Raw genomic sequence first — 23,979 nt, 5'->3', positions numbered from 1 at the left:
CAGCCAGACTTTCAAGATGGAATCGGTGAACTCTGCCGTAAAACTCCTACACCACAATTGTTTCAGTTATCGACCTAAAAGATGCTTACTATCACGTCCCAATCCATCCAGACTACCGGAAGTACCTAAGGGTAGCCCTGTTCATCCAAGGACAATTGAGACATTTCCAATTCACTGCCCTACCTTTTGGACTCTCGATAGCACCGAGAGTGTTTACAAAGGTTATAGCGGAGGTGACCGCTTTTCTCCGAATCAAGAATGTGGTGATTGTTCCCTATCTGGACGACTTTCTGATAATAGGGAAATCGGAGGACCACTGTTCCTCTCAACTTTTAGAGGTCAGGACAGCTTTACTTCACCTGGGGTGGTTAATAAATATTCAAAAATCAAAACTATCCCCCTCAAGGACTCAGATCTTTCTGGGCTTGACCCTAGATTCCCAACACCAATCCTGTTTCCTCCCGGAAGACAAGGTTTGCAAAATAATCTGCTTCTCTCAAGGACATCACGGGAGACCTTATGGCCCTTGAGACCAGGCTATGTCCCTACTAGGCTCCATGATTTCCTGTCTCCCGGCAGTCAAATGGGCCCAGAGTCATATGAGGCTTCTTCAGTGGGAGGTCCTGTCAGCCCAGAAATCCTTCAACGGACATTTAGGAAAAAGACTATCTCTTTCTTTGGCGACCGTAAACTCCCTCTCCTGGTGGACAAACAGGGAGAATCTGACCGCAGGCTTACAGTGGTCCAAACCAGTCGACCACACAATTACAACAGATGCAAGTGGCTCCGGCTGGGGGGGGTCATCTAGCAGAGCTCTCAGTTCAGGGGCTCTGTCTACGTCACGAAAAAGAAGCGTCATCAAACCTAAAGGAGCTTTTGGCAGTAGAGAAATCCCTGATAAGCTTCCTTCCCCACATACAGGGTCGCCATGTCCAGATCAGGTCCGACAATCGGACGACAGTGGCGTATATAAATCACCAGGGTGGAACAAGATCTCGCTCCCTTATGGTAGTGGCAAACAGGATCCTGCATCTAGCAGAACAGCATCTCCCATCCCTCAGTGCTCTTTTCATCCTGGGGTAGAAAATTCAAGGGCAGATTTCCTCAGTCGCCACACTTTAAGACAAGGAGAGTGGGCTCTAAACCCGATAGTCTTCCAACAGATTATCCAGCTATGGGGGTCACCGGACATAGATTGGTTCGCCACCAGGGCGAACAGGAAGGTGGAGAGATTCTGTTCACTAAATCCAACAGAGAATCCCTATGCTGTAGACGCTCTCCAGATACCCTGGAAGTTCGGAAAGGCCTACGCGTTTCCACCGATAGTGATGATCCCGGCAGTTGTGAGGAAAATTCGGGAGGAGGGGGCGAGGATAATTCTAATAGCCCCCTTTTGGCCAAAAAGACCCTGGTTCTCCCTGCTTCGCCTAATGTCGGTCTCGGATCCCTGGGTCCTGCCCGACAGGCCGGACCTTCTCATCCAGGGGCCAATATTCCATGCACAAGCCAAAGGTTTCCATCTGGCGGATTGGAATTTGAGAGGTTGTTACTGAGCAATAGGGGGTTTTCACCAGGCCTAGTTTCTACCCTGTTGGGTAGTTGAAAGCCCCTAACAACTAAAATTTATTCCAGAGTCTGGGGAAAATTCCTGGATTTTATAGACTCCCCATTGTCGGATAAACCTCCAGTTAGAGAAGTCCTAGAGTTTTTACAAAAGGGACGTGACCTGGGGTTGGCTACGGGAACACTTAAAGTTCAGGTGTCTGCCCTAGGGGCGCTCTATAATTGTAATGGGTCTCTAGATTCATTAAATCCTGTTCAAGAGCTTAGCCAGTTCAGGCTCTGAGTTCCTCCCTGGGACCTGCATTTGGTTTTAAACGCACTCTCTGGCGACCCATTTGAACCCCTGCAGGTTATCTCTCCAAAGATCCTCACCCTCAAAACCATTCTCTTAGTGGCCCTAACGTCGGCCCGTAGGATGAGTGACCTGCAGGCCCTTTCTGCTGATCCCCCATACACCCAAATTCATGAGGACCGGGTCGTCCTGCGTACAGATCCGGCGTACCGTACCTTCCGAAAGTAGTATCCAGATTCCACTGTAATCAGGAGATTGTACTTCCCTCTTTCTGCAGTAACCCTAAAAACCCCAGGGAGGTTAGGTTCCACAATCTAGATGTTAGAAGGGCTTTACTACAGTACAGACATGACTAGTCAGTGGAGGAAGGACAAGTCCTTGTTTCTGGCCTTTCAGGGGAGTAGGAAAGGTCACGGGGTATCAAAGGGAACTATTTCTATGTGGCTTAGGGAGGCCATTTGTCTAGCTTATACATCTACAGGTGTTCTGGCACCGGATGGAATTAAAGCTCATTCCAGAGCTGTCGCAACCTCCTGGGCAGAGAAAGCAGACGTCTCGATTGACCAGATATGTAAAGCTGCTACTTGGTCTGCACCATCCACCTTCTACAAGCACTATCGGTTGGATCTATCCTCCTCTGACCTTACCTTTGGGAGAAGGGTACTTCAGGCGGTGGTCCCTCCCTAGGGTGCTCATATTCTCCAAAATTCTCTCAAGGTGTGCTGTCATGGGTGAGGGGAAAACACCAAGGTTACTTACCGGTAGCCGGTTTTTCCTGAACCCATGACAGCACCCGTAGTCCCCCCCCCCCCCTGTCTTTCTCACGCCCTGGTGAAGCACTTTACATTTTGGGTGATATATACATATATATTATATTGTAGGTGTTAGTTATGTGTCTAACCTTTTCTGGAGGTCCTCTCAATGCTCCGTAATCCAACGGAAGCGAGGGAGAGGTACTGCCCTTTTATTTCAGACTGTTTCCTGTCCTTGGTGGGGCGGATCCCTCTCTCAAGGTGTGCTGTCATGGGTTCAGGAAAAACCGGCTACCGGTAAGTAACCTTGGTGTTTTCTCATCGCATAGTTCGGGTAAGCGCAGGCGCCGGACAGGTTAGTAACAGTATTATTCTGCAAATTAACCCCTTATCTGCAGGTTAATAGCTTCCTTTTTTTTTTTTTTTGTGACAGGTTCCCTTTTAAATGTTTTTGTGTGGTAATGACTATCTGGATTACACGAGTAAAAATTTAAAGTTTGTAAATTGCTAATGTTTTGACATTTTTGTCAGATTTCTGATATTTTTACAAATAAACGCAAACCATATCTACCTAAATTTACTATTAAAATAAAATACAATGTGTCACAAAAAACAGTCTCACAATGACTTGGATATGTTTAGACATTCCAGAGTTATGGTCACATAGAGTGACGACTTTGAAAAATTTGTCCTGGTCACTAAGGAATCACTAAGCTTTATTCACCTAAAACGCTGGTTATGTTTGTTATTTTTCAGTGCTTTCTATGCATGAAAAAAAGCTGAAAGAATTGACATGCTGCAGGTTTAAAAAAAATGCTGCAGTTCTCAAATTCAGTCAGGAGAAAACAAAAAACAAGCGTGCATGAGATATCTGAAATATTGTAGCTTTTGCTGGTAATGTAATAAAGCAGCTTTTAATTTGCTTAATGAAAAAAAAAAAAGAAAAAAAAGCAGAAAAGCAGCAAAAAACACTTCATGGGAAAATAGCCTAATACTACCGTTCATTACACATGTGCTGCTTATGATCTCGCACAGCTATGATGCTGATGTGAGGATAGTGATGAGGATTGCCAGATTCTCAGGTTCCTATATGTATATTTACAGAGGTGCGGTTCCTTTTTCACTACTTTATCTGATGCAGCAAAAATGCTAGTAATACACCTGCATATATTAACTTTGTAAGGTCTTTGTCCAGTCACTTTTGTGCAACTCAATGCAGCGCTCCAGCAAGGTGCAATGAGAACACAGTCTATAACCTCAATAAAACAACGTTTTACACAGGCCAAATAAAATTATAATGGCTTTATTACAACATATATAGATAAAAATAGACTACACAAATGAAACTACTGGTTGGTTACACCTGTGAAAATGGAGAAGAATCCTATATATAGATATAATGTTGTGACCAGGAATGCAATAGTGTGTGTATATATAATAATCCATGGCTACAAACATATGAAAAAATATGCATCTCAAAAGATGGCATAATGTAGTATATCAAAACATAAATGAGTAAGGTGAAAAAATGAGACGTATGGCAGATGCACAATGTCAAGTATGGAACACTTAAACACCCATCAAATGTAGACAATAACAAATGTTTGATATCAATTTATAAGTAGAGACATATGACGCGCCCCCTGGGCCGTGGGGGTACCCGAAGCCAGGCATTGTAGATGCTGGGGGTTGCAGTCACCATGACCCGGTCCGTGCATGATCCGGTCCGTGACCCAGGGCGGTCAAACCAAGGGGATAGTCTATGTGTACAAATGTTAATGTCCGACTACACCACCTGTGGAACTCTGTTATTGGTGACTGCCGCTGCGGAGCAGTCCGCTGAAGCTGGTGGTATGTGCAGCAAGGTGATGTGACTCCCCACAGGAGGAGTGTAGCTTCAGGGCAGCGTGACTGGATGATGGTGGTGATTATGCAGGGCGTTCTAGTGCTGTGAGTGCTGGCGCCGCAAGGAACACAGAGACAAGATAATGCAGTCCCAGGGTCTTTACTCACGGTTATCATCTTCCAAGTTACAGACGTCCAAGCAACTTCCCACGTCGTGCTGTGCATACTCAGTGAGGGGCTCAGTCCACCCTCAGGTATCTCTAGAGCACTTATCAGGTTCTGTGTACCTTCCTCTGGCCTCTAACTGCACCTCACACCCAGCGCCACTTCTATCCGGTACCCTCGGGCCTTGGCGGGCGACGTATGTTCCGTCCCCTGGGCTCTATGTGGCTACCTTCTTAGTGCAACTGGTGTGGACTTATGGCTACATCACTTGAAACACTGCAGCCTCCGGTTCCTAGTTGAGCATTTGCTGTTTCTCCACTAGTTGAGGGACCTGGTTCCCTGTTCTGGCCTGACCCCTCTACCTCCTGGTAGCAGCGGGCGTACGGGTGGCCTTCTGCACGGCCCGTACCCCTAGGGTCCCTTCTCTCCTTGTTCCTGGAGCCGTCCTGCTCCCTCTTCTCTCTCTCCCAGGCTCAAGCCTCCTGACTAGGCCTGCCCGTGGAGCAGAGCTCATACAGAGCCTCTGCTCCCTGACTCCTCCTCAGTCTGTCTGACTGGAACTGACTGCTTGTCTTCCTAAGATGGTGTCTCTATTTTATACTGCTTCCTTTCAGTGCTCCCAGGAACTACATCCTCCACCCACCCACTACTTAGTTCCCCCTCTCTAAGTGGTTCCTCCCCACTCCAGCCAGGGATCAGAGACACTTGTGCTCTAGTGTAGGAGCATTATCGCCCTGTCCCCCGGAAATGTGTAGTGGATGTAGTGTTGGGGTCCTGAGCCATACTCCTTCCTTACCTGAGAGTGAGATACCACACCTCTGGGTGAGATGCAATACCTCTGTGGCGACCGAACCCTCAGGGGCGCCACACATACATTGGTCATAGGTAAGTATAAGCGGGACAAGTTACCTTTTAAAATACACTGCTCAAAAAAATAAAGGGAACACTGAAACAACAGAATATAACTCCCAAGTAAATCAAACTTCTGTGAAATCAAACTGTCCACTTAGGAAGCAACACTGATTGACAATCAATTTCAAATGCTGTTGTGCAAATGGAATAGACAATAGATGGAAATTATTGGCAATTATCAACACAATAAAGGAATGGTTCTGCAGGTGGGGTCCACAGACCACATCTCAGTACCAATGCTTTCTGGCTGATGTTTTGGTCACTTTTGAAATGTTGGTTGTGCTTTCACACTTGTGGTAGCATGAGATGGACTCTACAACCCACAGAAGTTACTCAGGTAGTGCAGCTCATCCAGGATGGCACATCCATGCGAGCTGTGGCAAGAACGTTTGCTGTGTCTGTCAGCGTAGTGTCCAAAGGCTGGAGGCGCTACCAGGAGACAGGCCAGTACACCAGGAGATGTGGAGGGGGCTGTAGGAGGGCAAGAACCCAGCAGCAGGACCGCTACCTCTGCCTTTGTGCAAGGAGTAACAGGAGGAGCACTGCCAGAGCCCTGCAAAATGACCTCCAGCAGGCCACAAATGTGCATGTTTCTGCACAAACTGTTAGAAACAGATTCCATGACGGTGGTATGAGGGCCTGACATCCACAGATGGGGGTTGTGCTCACAGCCCAACACCGTGCAAGACGCTTAACATTTGCCACAGAAAACCAGGATTGGCAAAGTCGCCACTGGCGCCCTGTGCTCTTCACAGAAGAAAACAGGTTCACACTGAGCACATGTGACAGAGTCTGGAGATGCCGTGGAGAGCGATCTGCTGCCTGCAACATGACCAGTTTAGCAGTGGGTCAGTAATGGTGTGGGGTGGCATTTCTTTGGAGGGCCGCACAGCCCTTCATGTGCTCGCCAGAGGTAGCCTGACTGCCATTAGGTACCGAGATGAGATCCTCAGACCCCTTGTGAGACCATATGCTGGTGCGGTTGGCCTTGGGTTCCTCCTAATGCAGGACAATGCCAGACCTCATGTGGCTGGAGTGTGTCAGCAGTTCCTGCAAGATGAAGGCATTGAAGCTATGGACTGGTCCGTCCATTCCCCAGACCTGAATCCGATTGAGCACATCTGGGACATCATGTCTCGCTCCATCCACCAACATCACGTTGCACCACAGACTGTCCAGGAGTTGGCGGATGCTTTAGTCCAGGTCTGGGAGGAGATCCCACAGGAGACCATCCGCAACCTCATCAGGAGCATGCCCAGGCATTGTAGGGAGGTCATACAGGCACATGGAGGCCACACACAATACTGAACCTCATTTTGACTTGTTTTAAGGACATTACATCAAAGTTGAATCAGTCTGTAGTGTGTTTTTCCCCTTCTCCCATGACAGCACCACCTGAGAGAGGAACCTACTGAATAAAAAGGCGGTACCTCTTCCGCATCAGTTTTGGTTCCTGTCCTTGATGGGAGCCTCTCTAGGTGGTGCCTCGCATACCTATTCGTGGGATCTGGAGTTGGATCCCGGGATCGATGCGGCCTGGAGGCCGTGAAGAAGCAGCAGATGGGTCCTCTGTTCCCAGCCCCATCTTGCTGGTACCTGGGTCTGCGTGCGGGGGGGCGCCTTCCGGGGTCCTCTCCCACGTGCGCTGGGTCCTGCGGCCAGGTCTGCGCACGCACGGTGGCCGTGGCTGGGTGCGCCGGCAGGCAGGCCTCCCGGGCTGCGCACATGCAGGGTCTCGTCGCGCCCAGTGACGTTGCGCGCCGGAAGTCTGGGCTGCGCACGCACGGGGTTGTGTCGCACTCTAGTTCGAGTGTGCCGGAAGCCCGGGTCTGCGCTTGCACGGGGTGTGATGTCCAGGGACATCCCCGTTTCATAGATAGGGAATGGAAAAAAACAGAGCGGAAAGGCCAGCTGCCTTCTTCTTCTAAGCGGTGATACCCTTTTGAAGAGGAGGATGCTGCTTAGTGGGACAAAACCACAAAAATTGATGTGGCCATTGCGAAGTCCTCGAAAAGATCCACTTTGCCCTTTGAGGATTTGGGGACCCTAAAAGATCCGCTTGATAAAAAAGGCGGAGTCTTTTCTTAAACAGGCCTGGGAGTCATCAGCATGGGCTCTGAAACTGGCAGTGGCTGCCATCTGCACCGCCAGGTCTATGATTATCTGCCTTCAACAGTTAGAGGACCAGATCAAAGGGAATGTCTCTAGAGCGAAAATTCTGTCGGGTCTTCCTCTTTTGCAGGGGGCGGCTGCATTCCTTGCAGATGCATCAGCAGATTCAGTTAGGCTGGCTGCCTGGTCAGCTAATCTTTCTAATGCAGCCCGTAGGGCATTATGGCTCAAGTGCTGGTCAGGGGATGTGCAGTCAAAATCTAAACTCTGCTCAATCCCTTGCGAGGGGGACTTTCTTTTCGGGAAGGCCGTAGATGACATCCTGGATAAGGCCGCGGACAAGAAACATTAGTTTTCCACTGTGTCTGTTCCCCGATATAAGAGCTCCTTTCGGAAGAGGAAATACAATTGGAGCAAGTTTCCCAGAGACCAAAGTGGTTGGAGAGACAGGAAGCCGAATAACAGAGGCTTCATGTTCGTGGGTCCATCCTCCGAGAATAAGAAAGCCCCTAAGTGATGGACCTCCCCAGGTGGGAGGAAGGTTGTCCCACTTCCTTCCCGCCTGGGAAAAAATCTCGTCCAGTGCTTGGATTTTAGGGATAATAAGGAAGGGGCTGAAGTTGGAGTTCAAAAACATTCCCAGAAACACCATCAGGATTTCCGCCCCCAGAAGCCTAAGGGAGCAGATGGCCCTGCAGCTGGAAGTACTCACTCTGGTTGTGAAGGGGGTTCTAGTAGAAACACCTGTACCCGAGCAAGGGAGAGGGTTTTACTCAACTCTCTTCCTGATAAAGAAGCCGGATGGCTCCTTCAGAACCATTGTCAACTTGAAGAAGCTGAACGACCATTTGATTTACAGGCCATTCAAGATGGAATCAATAAAATCGGCCATAAAAATGTTGTTTCCAGACTGTTATATGTGCGTCCTCAATTTGATGGACGCTTAATACCACGTTCCAATCTTTCCTGCACACCAACAGTTTCTGAAGGTAGCTGTCCTTTTCGGCAAGCACATAAGGCATTTTCAGTTTGCAGCTCTTCCCTTTGGCATCTTCATGGCTCCAAGGGTTTTCACAAAGATTATCCTGGAAGTCACAGCGCATTTAAGGGAGAAAGATATCCTAGTCATCCCTTACCTGGACGATTTTTTTAGTGGTGGGCAGATCAAAACAACTCTGCGCACTGGCTCTGGAGCAAGTCATGGCCAGTCTAAATGTCCTGGGTCGTATGATAAATTTAGAAAAATCGAGACTAGAACCAAAAAAGGTTCAATCCATTCCTGGGTCTCATTTTGGACTTGGAAAACCAGACTTGTCTTCTGCCAGAGGACAAGAAACTGAAGATCAGTTCCCTCATATCACGCGTAATCAGCAATCCATCCATGACCTTGAGAAATGCAATGTCTCTATTAGGTACAATGACCTCTTGTATCCCAGCAGTTCAGTGGGCCCAGTTCCATTCCAGATGTCTTCAGCAGGAGATCCTGACAGCAGACAAACGGCTCAGAGGTCACCTGGATGGAAGAATATCCCTTTCAAGTTTAGTAATCAACTCACTGGACTGGTAAATGAATCCGGTAAATCTATCTCTGGGGGTTCCTTGGTCTTTCCACGTGTCCGATACAATTACGACAGACACAAGCGCAGAAGGCTGGGGAGCTCACCTGAGAGATCATTCAATTCAAGGCCTCTGGTCGGACAGCGAGACGGGTCTCTCCTCCAACATGAGGGAGCTGTTGGCAGTCAGAAATGCGCTAGTAGAGTTAATTTCTCTTCTTCAGGGTCATCATATCCGGATAATGTCGGGCAACCGAACGACAGTCGCCTACATCAATCGTCAGGGGGGTACCAGATCCCTTCCTCTGTTGTTAGTAGCGGATAAGATCCTTCGTTTTGTGGAGAGTCATCTATTCACGCTCTCGGCGCTGCATATAAGAGGAGAGGAGAACGTAAAAGCCGATATTCTAAGTCGACACATCTTGAAACAAGGAGAATGGGAATTGAATCCAGCGGTATTCCAGCAGATTGTCGGCCGATGGGGACAACCTCAGATAGATCTGTTTGCGAACAAACACAATTGGAAAACCAAAATATTTTGCTCCCTGAATCCAAAGGAGAAGCCGTTTGCGGTGGACGCGCTGCAAATTCCTTGGGACTTTACCCTGGCCTATGCCTTTCCCCCTCTAATGCTGGTCCCTACTATCCTAAGAAAGATCCGAGAAGAACAGGCGAGGGTTGTATTGATCGCCCCGTTTGGACCAAGAGACCATGGTTCACTTGGATGAAGAGAAAGTCCCGAGCGGATCTATGGGTTCTTCCGGACACCCCAGATCTCCTCAGGCAGGGCCCAGTCTTCCATCCCCAAAGATCGGGCCTGCATTTGACGGCCTGAATTTTGAAAGGTCACTACTAATGCAGGAGGGATTTTCTACAGGTCTAGTTGCTACTCTACTGGCGAGTAGGAAGCCGGTGATGACTAGGATCTATGGCAGAACCTGGGCTAAAGTTCTGTCTACCTCGAGTCAGTCCACCAAAGGGAGGGTTCCTATTGGGGCCTTCCTGGAATTCCTTCAGAAAGGCTTAAGCATGGGGTTAGCCACCAGTACCCTTAAGGTACAAGTATCAGTTCTGGGGGCAATATGTAATTGCGACTTGGCAGCGAATAGGTTGATCATCAGATTCATTAAAGCTTGCAGTAGATCTAGACCCATTCCTACTCCAAGGATGCCTCCTTGGGACCTTAATCTGGTTCTAGAAGCGCTAACCAAGCCTCCCTTTGAGCCCTTAGAGGAAGTTTCGGAGAAAATTCTCACCTTAAAAGCAGCCATGCTGGTAGCTCTAACGTCAGCTCATAGGGTTAGTGATCTGCACGCGCTGTCAGTTAACCATCTGTTCACTCAGGCCGGGTCTGGTCTTAAGATTACTCTATCCATACACACCTATCTTCCAAAAGTAGCCTCCAAATTCCATAGGACTCAAGTAATTACTCTCCCTTCCTTCTATCCTGACCCTAGGAATTCTGAGGAACAAAAGCTTCACACTTTAGATGTTAAGAGGGTATTAGTCCAGTATTTGGAGGTGACTAAGGCCTGGAGAAAAAGTGACGCCTTATTCATCTCATTTCAGGGGGCTAGGAAAGGGCTTAAGGTTACAAGGGGGACCATAACTAGGTGGGTCAGGGACACCATTGGCTTAGCGTACTCTTCTAGCAATCTGCCAGTTCCAGAGAACCTGAAGGCCCACTCCTCCAGAGCTGTAGCTGCTTCCTGGGCTAAGAAGGCGGATACATCATATGTAAGGCAGCAACTTGGTCATCCCCCTCTATATTTTACAAGCATTACCGTCTTGAGCTTTCCTCTTCTACTGATCTGTCCTTTGGGAGGAAGGTGTTGCAAGCGGTGATCCCTCCCTCTGGTGTCTGATCTCTCTAAATCTCTCAGGTGGTGCTGTCATGGGAGAAGGGGAAAAGATCCTAGTTACTTACCGGTAACGGGATTTTACAGAGCCCATGACAGCACCCTATTAATTCCCTCCCCTTTTTCACTTATGGTGTTCACTTCTTAGGGTGTTTTATTAAGAAATGTTTAGGTGGTAGTTATGTACGAACCTATTTTTCGGAGGCCCTCTCATGCTCTGAAACAAAAACTGATGAGGAAGAGAGGTACCACCTTTTTATTCAGTAGGTTCCTGTCCTTGGTGGGCGAATACCCTCTATCAGGTGGTGCTGTCATGGGCTCTTTAAAATCCCGTTACTGGTAAATAACTAGGATCTGTTCCACTGTAATTTTGGGGGTGACTCCAAATCCAGGCCTCCATTGGTTAATAAATTTGATTTCCATTGATGATTTTTTGTGTGATTTTGTTGTCAGCACATTCAACTTTGTTCAGAATAAAGTATTCAATAAGAATATTTCATTCATTCAGATCTAGGATGTGCTATTTGAGTGTTCCCTTTATTATTTTGTGCATTGTATACGTCCAAGAACCCATCACACTCGACGCGCGTTTCGCATTAGAAATGCTTCGTCCAAGGGTAGACCACAATCTAACTACAGCGGCAATCAAAATCTAGAGGGGATTGCCATGCCCATGCCTTTCATGTGGTGTTTTCTTTATTTAAAATTAGTTATACTTTTTCTCATAAATGCCCTAAGCAAGTAAATTAATAAAGCATACGTTAGTACCATTAAAAAAAGCAATATGTCCTGAACAAAAAGGGGTAAAAAACAAACCACATTGATATTTTTCTGAGAGAATTAAATGATCATTGTTTAAACAAATGACAAAACCAATAGTTTAGGAAGGTATAAGACAACTTGTAATATCTTTTCTGAGAAATCTGCTTCTTTTTTTCCACTTCTAAGCCATTTCTCTTTCATTTATGAGCCATTTGTTCACTTTTTCCCACTGCCTTATGAACACGTAATTTACTTTAGGGGAAAAAAATGCTCATTTCAAGCTTGGTCAAAGCAAAAAGGACTGCCAGCACAGTGATCGGACGCATTGCAAAGCATATTGAAGTCTATTGAGTGGAAAGGGGGAAGAAGAGTGAGGTGCTCCTGCATAGTGAGACCAAATTTATTTTGCTTCAGTCCTGGATTCGCAGACACTCTGCTCAGTACTGCTATTTAGTTTCTTCCATGCTGCTGCTCTCATCTGTGGGCTACAGAAAAAGAGAAGGAACCCTTCTTTCTGTGTATTTTATAGAGAAGACTAAATAGCTTCTAGTTTCACCTACCAGCTCAGAGACTGCTGAAAATTAGAGCCTTCAGAGGGTGGAAAACTGGTGAAAAAAGTAGGTTACAGGAAATTTAATGTTATTCCTCATTACACACACAACATTTAATTATGAAAAGTTTTGTGAAAAGCCAAGTAGACTTTAAGTTTACTAATTATACTGTACATGCGTGCATAAAAAAAATACAAAATGACTTTTTTGCTTTCAAATGTGTATCTTCATCTAGAGGCTATATGCTTTGCTACAAACCCTAGAAATCTGTTTAAAACAACCTGTTCAATGTGGAGAGAGAAAAAAAGCACTTAAAGCACCACTCCAGTGTGTGTGGTATTTTTTTATTGCACCGCTGGAGTGGTGCTTTAAATGTAATTCCCCTGCCCCCTGCCCCCTGCCTCATACTAACCTGCCTCTGCCTTCATCGTTTTCAGTGTTACTCACATTGCTCTCTGACGAAAAGTGACCTGTCGGTAGCTCCAGTGTTTTATGGAACTGCGTGGAGGTCACTTTTTCAGTACAAGTTTGAGAACCTCGTTCTGGCTCTCATAGACTTGCATTGAGAGCTTGTGACATAGCGTTGGACTTTCAGCCAGTCAGAAGCTGCGCTTACAAGATGGTGTTGCAGGACCGGAGTGGCACTGAAAAACTGAGAAGACGCCAGAGGACGAGTTTGACCTGGGACAGGGGGCTTACATTTAAAGCGCCACTCCAGCGCTGAAAAAAAACAAACGCTGGAGTGGTGCTTTAAGTGTTGCCTGGGAAATCTGACATTCTAATAGCTACTTGGTTCTTCTTTGTTTTTTGTGAGTTGTATGTGTTATTGAATAATATATCTGTTTTTGTCTAGTTAGAAATCTAGCATGTCTTCTTTTTAGCTTTTGTTTTTTTTCTTTTTAACAAAAAAAAAAGCAGAAACAACGCGCTGACTGTCATATATAATTATTGATTTTGTTTTTAGTGCATTTGCACCACTGGATATTCCTTCTAGCAAAAACATCTCCGAGTTTGATAAAATCAAGATTCTCTTTCAAGAGCTTGGAAGCAGTTGTAAGTGTTTTTGCTACATTCATCAAATGTATTATTTATCTAATTATTAATAACTTATTGCTTGTCAGATTTTTTTTTTCCTTTTTGCTCATTAATGTAATTTTTCACAGAAAAATTGGACCCCTAGCATTGGTGGCTGGACTTCCTTGTTGGTAACTTTCAGTCTCTGCCATGGGCTGCCTTTGGTTTCTTTGGTAACCACTCGTTCGGCACTGTTTGTTGCCATTGAGTGTTTTATTGAGCAGGGCTAATGAGACTTGAGAGAGAGGTCCTGTCCTCGCCTGCCCTTCCCGGAAGAACGCCTGTTTTCATAAAGTGCTCACCATAGACATTGGTGTAGAGGTTTGGTGCTCACTCAGCATAGTAGGAAGGTGCTGGTTGGACTGTGTGCTAACCCAAGTAGTCAGTCATACCAAAATCAACCGGACTCGCATGAAGACTTGGAGATTTTATAATGCTGAAATTCTGTGTAAAAAAGCACAACGGCATGGTGTTGGGTATAGGGACAAATGCAACAGGTAGTGAACGTTTCGACCCGTCCTGGGTCATTTTCAACTGGTCGCTGGGGGAGAAAATGAAAAACACCATACGGTAAATGTCCTGTACGATATACACAGTGAGCAAATAAAATGACATGGTCCAGAATAAAAAAGGTCATAAAAGTTTAACATTCTAAAATCTCCAAGGTCTTCATGTGAGTGCGGCTAATGTTCATATGATGCACCTTAGCCATTAGACACAGGTCAGTAACACTCCTTATTCCATCCTTAGCATACACAGAATGTGCATAATATTTCATTAGGGGTTTCTGATATATGGGGCTACCTGCACAGGAGAAAAAAAAAATAAGCTTAAAATGAGAATTTTCAGGCTTTTCTTCCTGAATTTTACTAATTTTATACAAAACAAAATCACTTTTTAACCTCCCTCCCCCTTTTTTCTTTTTTTTTTTGCTGGCAGTGAGTCATAACTCTTTAATTTACAGAGCAATATGACAGCTTGTTTTTTTCCTAACAAGGTGCATTATTATTTAATCTATTGTTAAAGCACCGATATTTCAGGGTGCTGCACTTGTGAAAAGGAGTCCATACATACAGTGTATAACATATTGTGTATCTCTAAAGTAATCAAACTGACAGGCTGATACAGAGGGAGAGGACCCTGGTCCTCACAGGCTTACAGTCTGCAGGCTGCAATCTGCCTTGGGATAACTACGATTTTTTGATCACTTTTTGCTTGTTTTTATAACCTGAACAAAAACAGCAATTCTAGGATAATTTTTCATATTTTCTTTTTTTCCTCTTTCTTTCACCATGCACAATAAATCATAAAGTTTTATAGTATGTGTTAAGATTACGGCTATGCCAAATATGTGTAGTTATTGTGGTTTTTTTTTTTTTGGTTTGTTTTTTAAACCATTGTTCTATTAAAACTGGTGGGACATGGTTGATACATATTTTTCTTTTTTTTTCCTTTCTTTTCCAGTACTTGTGTGACTCACATTGACGGTACATGGCACAACTAATGTTGTACAGTGTATTATATAACTTTTCAGTTTTTGACAAACAGCATATTGGGCTCCATTCCTGGCCTATTTAGGCTATCAGTCAAACTTTTCACTTGCCACTGTCACTACTGATGACAGCATCTAAAGGGTTAAAGTGCTGTGATCAGATCTGTGTCCAGTCTCGCAAATGCAACAGGCTATGTCTGTGCCATCCTGACATAACTGTAAGGCTATGGCCCCACTATCAGTATTCGGTCAGTATTTTTTCTCAGGATTGGGAGCTAAGACTAGGAGTGGGTGATAAATGCTGAATTGGTGACTTGTTTCTATTATACCTTTTCACTGATTGTTCCTCACCTGGTTTTGGCTCCCACTCCTAAGGAAAAGATACTGACCGAATACTAACCAAATACTGATAGTGGGGTCGTGGCCTAAGCTGGATTGCGGGCAATCGCCTGCAATCTGGAAGTACACTAAACTTATTTCGATCAAACTGTGTGAGCACATCTGCCAACGACAAGGCGACCTTTTTCAGATGGGACTGTATATTAAACACTCGTCTCTCAGTTGAACTAGAGAAGCAAAGGATTCAGTTATAGTTTGCTCTAATTAAAAAAAAAAAAAAAGTCTTGGAAAGATGCGTGAATAGGGTACAAGGTTTTGGAGATGGTTACGTTCTTCCAATGCAAAATGCAGAAAATATAGAAATTGACCAGCACTACCTATAGCATTAAATAGATGTGCAGGTGCATGTAAGCTGTGGCTACGGTACAAACTAGTTCATAAACTGGATTTTAATATAGCAGCCTGCAATCTAATGGATTATTACAACTCTGTTCATGCGAACACTTTAGTTTTGGGGTTATTTTGTGAAAGGGAACTATGATTTTTTTTTTTTTTTTTTTTTACTAAAGTGATCAAATTGTAATAATTGAATAAAATAACACATAAGTGTCATATTAACTTATATGTAACTACTACCTGCTTTTACATGTATACTGTTAAAAAAAAAGTTTATAAATGTTAATATATTGATATTTGTGCACAGTGTGAAATGTTTGTTTGGAACGGGAGTTAGTTTAATAAAAAAAAAATCCTGTAAAAGTATAAATGTTCCATCATCTGGCCTTCACTGGAAAGTGGGCCATGCCGTACAGTGATAAATAACAGGGTTAGAATAATCCCAAAAGCCATGTTGCCAGTCGTGTTGAAAGATTATTGCAAGTACACAACATCTTTTTTTTTCAAATCCATTTATATAGATGCCAATGCATGCTTATCTTCCCTGGCTTCCTAAAAGTTCCTGCTGACTCTTTATTTTGATTGACTGGCTTCTTAATTCTACGTTACTTTGCCATCATCTGGTGAATGCACAGTATGATTGTTAATATAAGTGTTTGCAGAACAATAACACAAAGCAATAAGCTGCATCTTCCCATCATAAATCACATCTAGCAACAAAGTAGGCAAGAAAAATGTGTAAGAATGAAGATACATTTTTTTTTCCCTATATCCTTTGATCACCAACCAGTCATCATCCCTGTCATATTTCACTGGGCCATGTAACAGAATGTCTTTGGACATTTGGAAGCTGTCTTGGCTATGTGACGTATGAATAACAATGTGTCCTAATGTATGTGGAATATGTATGAAAGTCCAATTAGAACAACTGTTTTCTCTGTTATGTAAAATGAAGAAAAGTGGAGGTGTCAAGACATTGTCTATAAACCTGGCAAGTGGTATCATGCAGAAATTTCAAGCTACATACAAAAATTTCAGTGAAAGCACCACTCCAGCGTCTTTTAAATATTACCGCTGGAGTGGTGCTTCTAATCTAACGTCCCTGACCGTAGTTTTATAGTTGCCCGCGACGTCACCGCTGCTCCCGTCTGTCTCTGGCTGTTTGTGAGCCGCCGCATTGCTCCAGTGTTTGCTGGGTGAGCCAGAGGTCTCTCTTCCATGCAAGTCTATGAGAGCTTCGTTCTGACTCTCATAGACTTACATTAAGAGCTTATGACGTAACTTCTGACTTCTTGCCGATCAAAAGTTGCAGTCACAAGATAGTACCATGGAACCGAATAGGTGGTGAGAAAAAGTGAAGATGCCAGAGGGTGAGTAGAAGACCAGGGGCTGGGGCCTTAAATTTGAAGCCCTATTCAAGCAGTAAAAAAAAACCACTGGAGCCTTCACCCCCTTTTTTTTGGAAGTAACTTTTTTTTTTATTATTTATTTTTAATTTAGACTCCAATTTAGTATAGCGTTTTAAAAAACAAAACAAGAAAACAATCCTAAACAGCTATGTATTATGTACGTAATAGAGGAGGTCATTTAAAGGGAAAACAGCAGAAAAAAACAGTTTAATCTGCAGGTCACTAGCCTGCCCAGCACTTGCACTAAGCCGAACGCTCCAGCGCGAGTAGAGTCATCACTCATTGTATAGAGAGTAGCTGCTGTAATCGCGCCCCTGACCCAGATTGGCAGCAGGCCCTAATGCAGAGTCAGTGTCAGTCAGGGCCGGATGTGCAGTTACAGCTGCTGAACCGGCACCGCCCTCGTGACTGAAAGGCCGCTGGGGGGAATAAAGTTAATTTTCTCCCGGCAGCGTTCGGCTAAGTGCAGGCGCCGGGCAGGTTAGTAATGCTGTTAACCTGCAGATTGACCCCATATCTGCAGGTTAATAGTGTTTTTTTTCTGGTGACCGGTTCCCTTTAAATGTACATGCACCTGATGGCACTAAAACTTCAGACAGGCTGCAGATCGTCTCCTTGATTGAGACTCTTCTGCAATACCAGTCCGTGGACAAGAGGGGCGCTGCTTCTAGAATCAATCTATTATTTTCACCAATTCTCTGCTCATTTCTTGGTAGGTTGTAATCATTCCTGCACTTTTTGTGCAGTATTAGCCCAACCCAGGAGCGGATCCGAAAAAATGGTGAGGTTGAAATCAAGACTTACACATTTCCTTTCTGTTGGATTAATTTTTGGCTTTGTCTCAAAAACGCTTAAAAAAAAAAAAAAAAAAAAAAAAAACCTCACAAAAGCTGCCCTAAAGCAAGATCCGATCTATTCCCAAGGTTCTCCGAATCAATTTACCTCTATGAAGGGTTAACGCAGCTGACAAGTTCTTAGTGTAGATTAGATAAACACATATGCCATTACTTCTTGTTCAGCTGCTTAGAAGAAGCACAGCTGTTTCACAGTCCCGACTGGAGAAAGCCGTCATAATTGCTGCTCCCAGAGGATTTTTCAAGCTTTAGGTGCATTGTTTTTTTTCTTATTTTCGTTCTCCCTTTCAGTAGCTCTTCTGTGCTTTTTATTGGTTGATTGACCTGTGACTACTTCTCCGATTCAGATTTGCCACCTCTCCAGTCTAATTCTAGTATGTAAATATTAAAATAGTAGGGTCTCTGGCTATATTCCTGCAGCCATGCCCCTCTTTTTTTCTTTATTTTTTACTTTTCTCCTTCACTTAATTATTTTGCTATCTGCTTATTGATATGGACATAGAATGCTGCATATGTAGACATTGCTGAACTTGGTAAAGAATAATATGGCGTGTATATATTCAATGCCACAAATGTATTTTCTTCTTAAATAACAAGCTATCGGGGTAACTACCAGATTATTCAAATTATAAGCAAGATAGTTAAAATATAACATTTATTAGATATATATTAAAATTTTTCTTCAAGTAAAAAAACCTTAATGGGCCAAAATAATGAACCCTGGGTCTTCTGATTTACCATCAATAACTTATAATTGTGTATACATGCAAACCACACCTCAAAATATCAAATATCAAATATGTAGGGTTTAGAGAAATCAACCTCAATTCATCCAGAGCATTGAATTAAATATTACCCTTACTAATGTTGGTTGACATTTTTAATAACAATCATATAGGGATACCATGTATGCGCTCAAAAATTAGGTATACAATGAACTCCCATATGCCCTTTAACACAAAAGGTACCATGGACTATACAGTAAAATCCCACATTACCTCTATTCCGAAAGGTACCGTGGACTATGTCAGGGAAAATCAACAAAGCCCCACTGAAAGAATCCTTCTGGTTGTTGTTATACCAAGCAAAATGAAACAATCTCACCCAATCCTAAAGTGCATCATGGCTTGATTCATCCTGGTGTAATGTCATCCTATTATTCATGACCAAAACATACTGGAGGTATCCTGTTCCCAACGCGTTTCCTCCTAAAGTAGATTCATCAGGGGAGACTGAAAAAGGGGGCTGAGGGTCTCCACCATTTCAAGCAGCCCTTATCCTCCTCTCAAAAGACCCAGGGTTCCACCTGTCACTTCCTACACCGTGTCTCCTTTAAACTGCCGTGCTAAACGACACGCCGCTACGTCACTTCCGGTCACGTGGGCTGGTATATCCGGTATCTGGAACGCAAACCATCGGGTGGAACGCATATGGAATCCCGCCGACGTCACATCTGGTGACGTCCTCCGGTTAATGGAACGCATGTATGTATCAATGAGGCGCATCTCAGGCACTCACACTAGCGCTTCAAAACAACCAAAACCGCCGATCCAAAACTGGACTTGACACAGCGGTGATTGGGGAGGGAGGAGGGAAAAAATAATCCACTCTCACAGACAAACAGACTGGGAGGTATAATACACCTCCTCACCTCTATTTTCAGATATATTCGCCACTACAATCATGCAGCAACATATCAGACAATGGGACCAAATAATTTATAACAATTCAACTTTTTAGAAAAAAAGGAAACATCCATCGTCCCACACCTTAAGGGTTAAGCATGGCCTCCCACCATAGGGCTTATCTTAACCAGACAGTTAAGCAGGCATGAATAGGAGGCTAAGACCAATACATATTTGTCCGCAACAAACCATTTGGAACATTGCCAAAAGGCTAAACCAAGGGTCAGCATCTGAAGTACGGGGTAGAGAGAACAGCACACAAAAGGGTACAGCATGGCACACAATCTTTCGGTACCTTTCTGAATAGAGGTAATGTGGGATTTTACTGTATAGTACATGGTACCTTTTGTGTTAAAGGGCATATGGGAGTTCATTGTATACCTAATTTTTGAGCGCATACATGGTATCCCTATATGATTGTTATTAAAAATGTCAACCAACATTAGTAAGGGTAACATTTAATTCAATGCTCTGGATGAATTGAGGTTGATTTCTCTAAACCATACTTGGTATTTGGCATTTTGAGGTGTGGTTTGCTTGTATGCACAATTATAAGTTATTGATGGTAAATCAGAAGACCCAGGGTTCATTATTTGGCCCGTTAAGGTTTTTTTACTTGAAGAAAAATTTTAATATATATGTCTAATAAATGTTATATTTTAACAATCTTGCTTATAATTTGTATTTTCTTCTTAGTTTTGTAAAAAAAAATGTCTTCTACATAATGGTATTTTTTTTCTTCTATTTACACAGATGTATTTTTTTTTGCCTGCCATATGCGGACCAGTACTTGTCTATTTGTTTTGTGCTCCATATAAAGCAGAGATGTCTTTTGCATGTAAATAATTGTTGAAAGGATCGCATGATGCTTGTAATTTGGAACAGCAATAACACTAGCAAAAATAATCTATTATGTTATTTTCATGAGAGACTTGTCACCACATAAGACAAATTGTTTTTCAGATGGTTTGGATGGCTTGTCATTTTCCATCAGCTCCTTGACCTTGATAGGAATGTTGGCTGCAATCACCTACACAGTAAGTTTTCCTTAATTTCTACTTTTGGGTCCTGAAGGTCACATTTTTTTCTAGTTTTTTTTTGTGTGTTTTTTATATGGCAAAACTGCATTTTTTTTTCCTGATTGGACTACTATTTTAATAAATATATGCTATTTATTCCAAGGGCTGATTCTACTATTGTTTTTATTAGGTTTTTTTTTCTGAACTATTATTTAAAGGAACCTGTGGGCTTTTAAATGGCATAATGGAACTATATTTTAAAAATGAAGACTTAATATGCTGGATTGCAAGTTAACAGGCTATCGCTACCCCAAGATTACAGTCAGGGCCAAAAGTTCTGAGATTGACACAGTTTGCTGCTTTAGATCTTTTAGTCAGATGTTTCTATGGTTACTGAAGTACAATTATAAGCATTTCACATGTTTTTATACTTTTATAGGCAAATACATCACGTTTATATAAAGACTCATTTTTACCCTTATTTTTTAAGTTTTCTGCAATTCTCCCTCTTGCCGGATATCCGCTTCTGAGTCAAATCCTGACAATGGTAACCTATACTTGCCTAATGAGTGTTTGGAGTTTTACAATCTGTTTTTGTTTGGCCACCTGGTTTTTGAGAATTGAGAACAGGTTCTCAATGGGTCTGCGATAGGAGTTTCCTTGTTTTTGACCCAAAATTTCAATGTGTTTTTCACTGAGTCACTTAGTTATCACTTTTGCCTTGTGACTTGTTCATCACCAAATTGCTCCTGGATCTTTGGGAGAAGTTGCTCTTGGAGGATGATTGGTTACCATTCTTTATTCATGGTAGTGTTCTTAGGCAAAATTGTGAGTGACCCCACTTCCCTGACAAAAAAAGCAACCCAACACATGAATGGTCTTATGGCTTATTGTTGGCATGACTCATAGTAGTGCTCACCTATTCATCTCTGGACAATTATTCTTTCAGTCCACTGCAGTCAAGTCCCTGTGCTTCTACAGAATGTCTACTGTAGTCCTGCCTGGAATTCTCTAATCTTCCCATGTCATGACTGATATCTTTGATACAATCAGTCATGGTAGAATAGCTGGAAAGCTCAAGGGTGCACATGACATGCTGGCATTCCTACCCAGGTGTTGGTTGTACTGAAGATGTGATTGGTACCCTGAGAGGCATGATTAGAGGATCTGAAGCAGAACTAGTCTAGGAGTAGCAATGCCCTGCCGGGCAAAATTCTTTTCCAGCCTGTTTCACACGTTCTGATATTTCCTGTACCGGAAAAAATAGTACCGGGTGCCGCATCAGGAGCACACGTACCTGCGTTTTGGAATCGACATAGTTAGCTCTGTTCCCAAATGCAGGGTGCTGAACGCTGCCCTCCTCATAATCCCCTGCCGGCGCTGCCATCAGCACCAGCAGGGGATAATGATGAGAGTAGTAGTCTGCTCCTGTTGTCTCCACCTGTAAAAATAAGAATAAAATTAAAAAAATCCATATACTCACCTGTCCTAAGTGTCCCCTGCTGTAATCCTTGCGACCGATGGAGTCAGGGAGAAAGACTCGCTCCAGCGAGCGGGCCCCAGAGCTGCGCTCAGTGAGTGACAGGACACCGCTCCGCGCAGCTCCGGGGCCCGCTCGCTGCAGGAGTCGTTCTCCCCTGCTCCTTGGTGTGATCAGTTGCATGTATTACATCAGGGGACACTTGGGACAGGTGAGTATATGGATTTTCTTTAATTTTATTTCTTATTTTTACAGGTGGACACTGCGGGAGCAGATTACGACTCTTATCATGGTTCCTTCTGGTGCAGCGCCAGCAGGGGACTATGATGAGGACAGTGTTCAGCACCCTGTGCTTGGGAACAGCGCTAACTGTACCGCTGATTCCAAAGTGCCTGTACGTGTCACACGAATGGCGTATGTGTTTACATGGACCCATTGACTTGAATGTTGTTGGCACTCTCTGCCATGTTACTGGTACAGTGGAACTACAGGCCGTTGTATGAGCATGGTAGCTCACAACACAATCGCCCCCTCCTACCAAATACTTATCTCAATTCTATAATAACAAGACTTCATTAAATAGCAGACTTCCTTTAGAGACGTCTACATAACGTGTGCTCAAACACTAACAGGTAATGATGAGCTAAGTATTTGCAGCAGACATTTCTGCACCATTTCTGCATCTCTTGGAAAAAGAGAAAAAACTGTGCCGCGTTTTTTACATGTGTACTTTTTGCAGATTTTTCCCAATTCAGTGTGAGTAAAATCTGCAGCAAAAACTCTAAGGGTGGCAGCCATGTTTGAGGAGGGGGCTTCCTTCTAGCTAAGGTCATGGACAGTTTGTAATATAGATTGGCACTTAGAATCTGTAGATGTTTTATTTCACAAAGTATACCACTCAATACAGTTTATTATAAGTGAATTATTTAGCTAACTCTTGCTAATGTAGTTTTGTGATTATCTGACACATTCACTTCACCATTCTGTAGTCTAAATCACTTTGGTTATCTCATTACAATAGCCTCTGACAAGGGATGGCATATATTGGGCAGCAAGTTGTCTTTACGAAAGCGTAAGTCTCTTATAGGCTTTGATGAGCCAAATAATCATGGCTTGACAACTGATTAAGATCATCTACAAAATGGTAGGTCTTGTGTTATGATTCATGGTGGTACCTATAAAATGTAGTCCAAGTGAGCACAGCCAGTGAACTAGCAACAAGTTTATGGGTATTTATAGCCTCAATCCCCTGATGACACCTATCTAGGTGAAACCTGTTCGAGAGGCTATGAGCGATTTTTAACTGCTTATGTGGTTATATATCTTTCAGAATATACCTACCTCAATAACTCTACTCTATTTCACGGACTTCAGCTGTTGTATAGCTAGAGAAATATAAATAACTGCATTTTTAATATTAGGACTTATTTAAAAATGCTATTAAAATTTGATTTTTGCTGTTTAAATTATTTACAAGTCCTAAAAAGAGGTTCATTTTGCCCCTCAGGGTAATTTGTTAATAACAACCGGTTAACTAGCAATAGATTTATGGGTATCCAGAACTTAATAAAGGTATTTTCCAGTGAAAACAAGTGATTACTTCTCCACAGAATAACTGTTAACTTACTAATTGGTTGATGTCCCACCATCCGTGCCAGCAACAATCGGTTGATCAAGGAACTTTTATCCCTATTGTAAAATGGAGCGTTAGGTCAAGCGCTAGACCGCCTCTTCATTCATTCTCTCGAGCTGCGGGAAAAAGCCAAGTACAGTGGTTAACGGCTCCGTAGGGAATGAATGGAGCGCAGGCTACACAAGCTCACTGCCACTCTAATCAAACGCCAATTGGTGTGTGTCTGAGC

The 23,979-nt window shown here is 43.5% G+C and overlaps 1 protein-coding gene across 1 annotated transcript in view; it reads left to right on the top strand.

The window, feature by feature from the left end:
* The window catches only part of LMBRD1 (LMBR1 domain containing 1), a 227,987-nt gene that overhangs the window by 80,638 nt on the left and 123,370 nt on the right, over window positions 1-23,979 (top strand). Inside the window, exons 6-7 of the mRNA XM_073675501.1 lie at window positions 13,334-13,422; window positions 20,582-20,655. Coding sequence (XP_073531602.1) covers window positions 13,334-13,422; window positions 20,582-20,655 — 163 coding nt within the window. The remainder of the gene's footprint in view (window positions 1-13,333; window positions 13,423-20,581; window positions 20,656-23,979) is intronic.

This window comes from Phyllobates terribilis, unplaced genomic scaffold (genome assembly GCF_046119375.1).
Source record: "Phyllobates terribilis strain yellow unplaced genomic scaffold, ASM4611937v1 Scaffold_3__8_contigs__length_932513732, whole genome shotgun sequence".
NCBI lineage: Eukaryota > Metazoa > Chordata > Amphibia > Anura > Dendrobatidae > Phyllobates > Phyllobates terribilis.
This window is presented reverse-complemented; position numbering and strand designations above follow the sequence as displayed.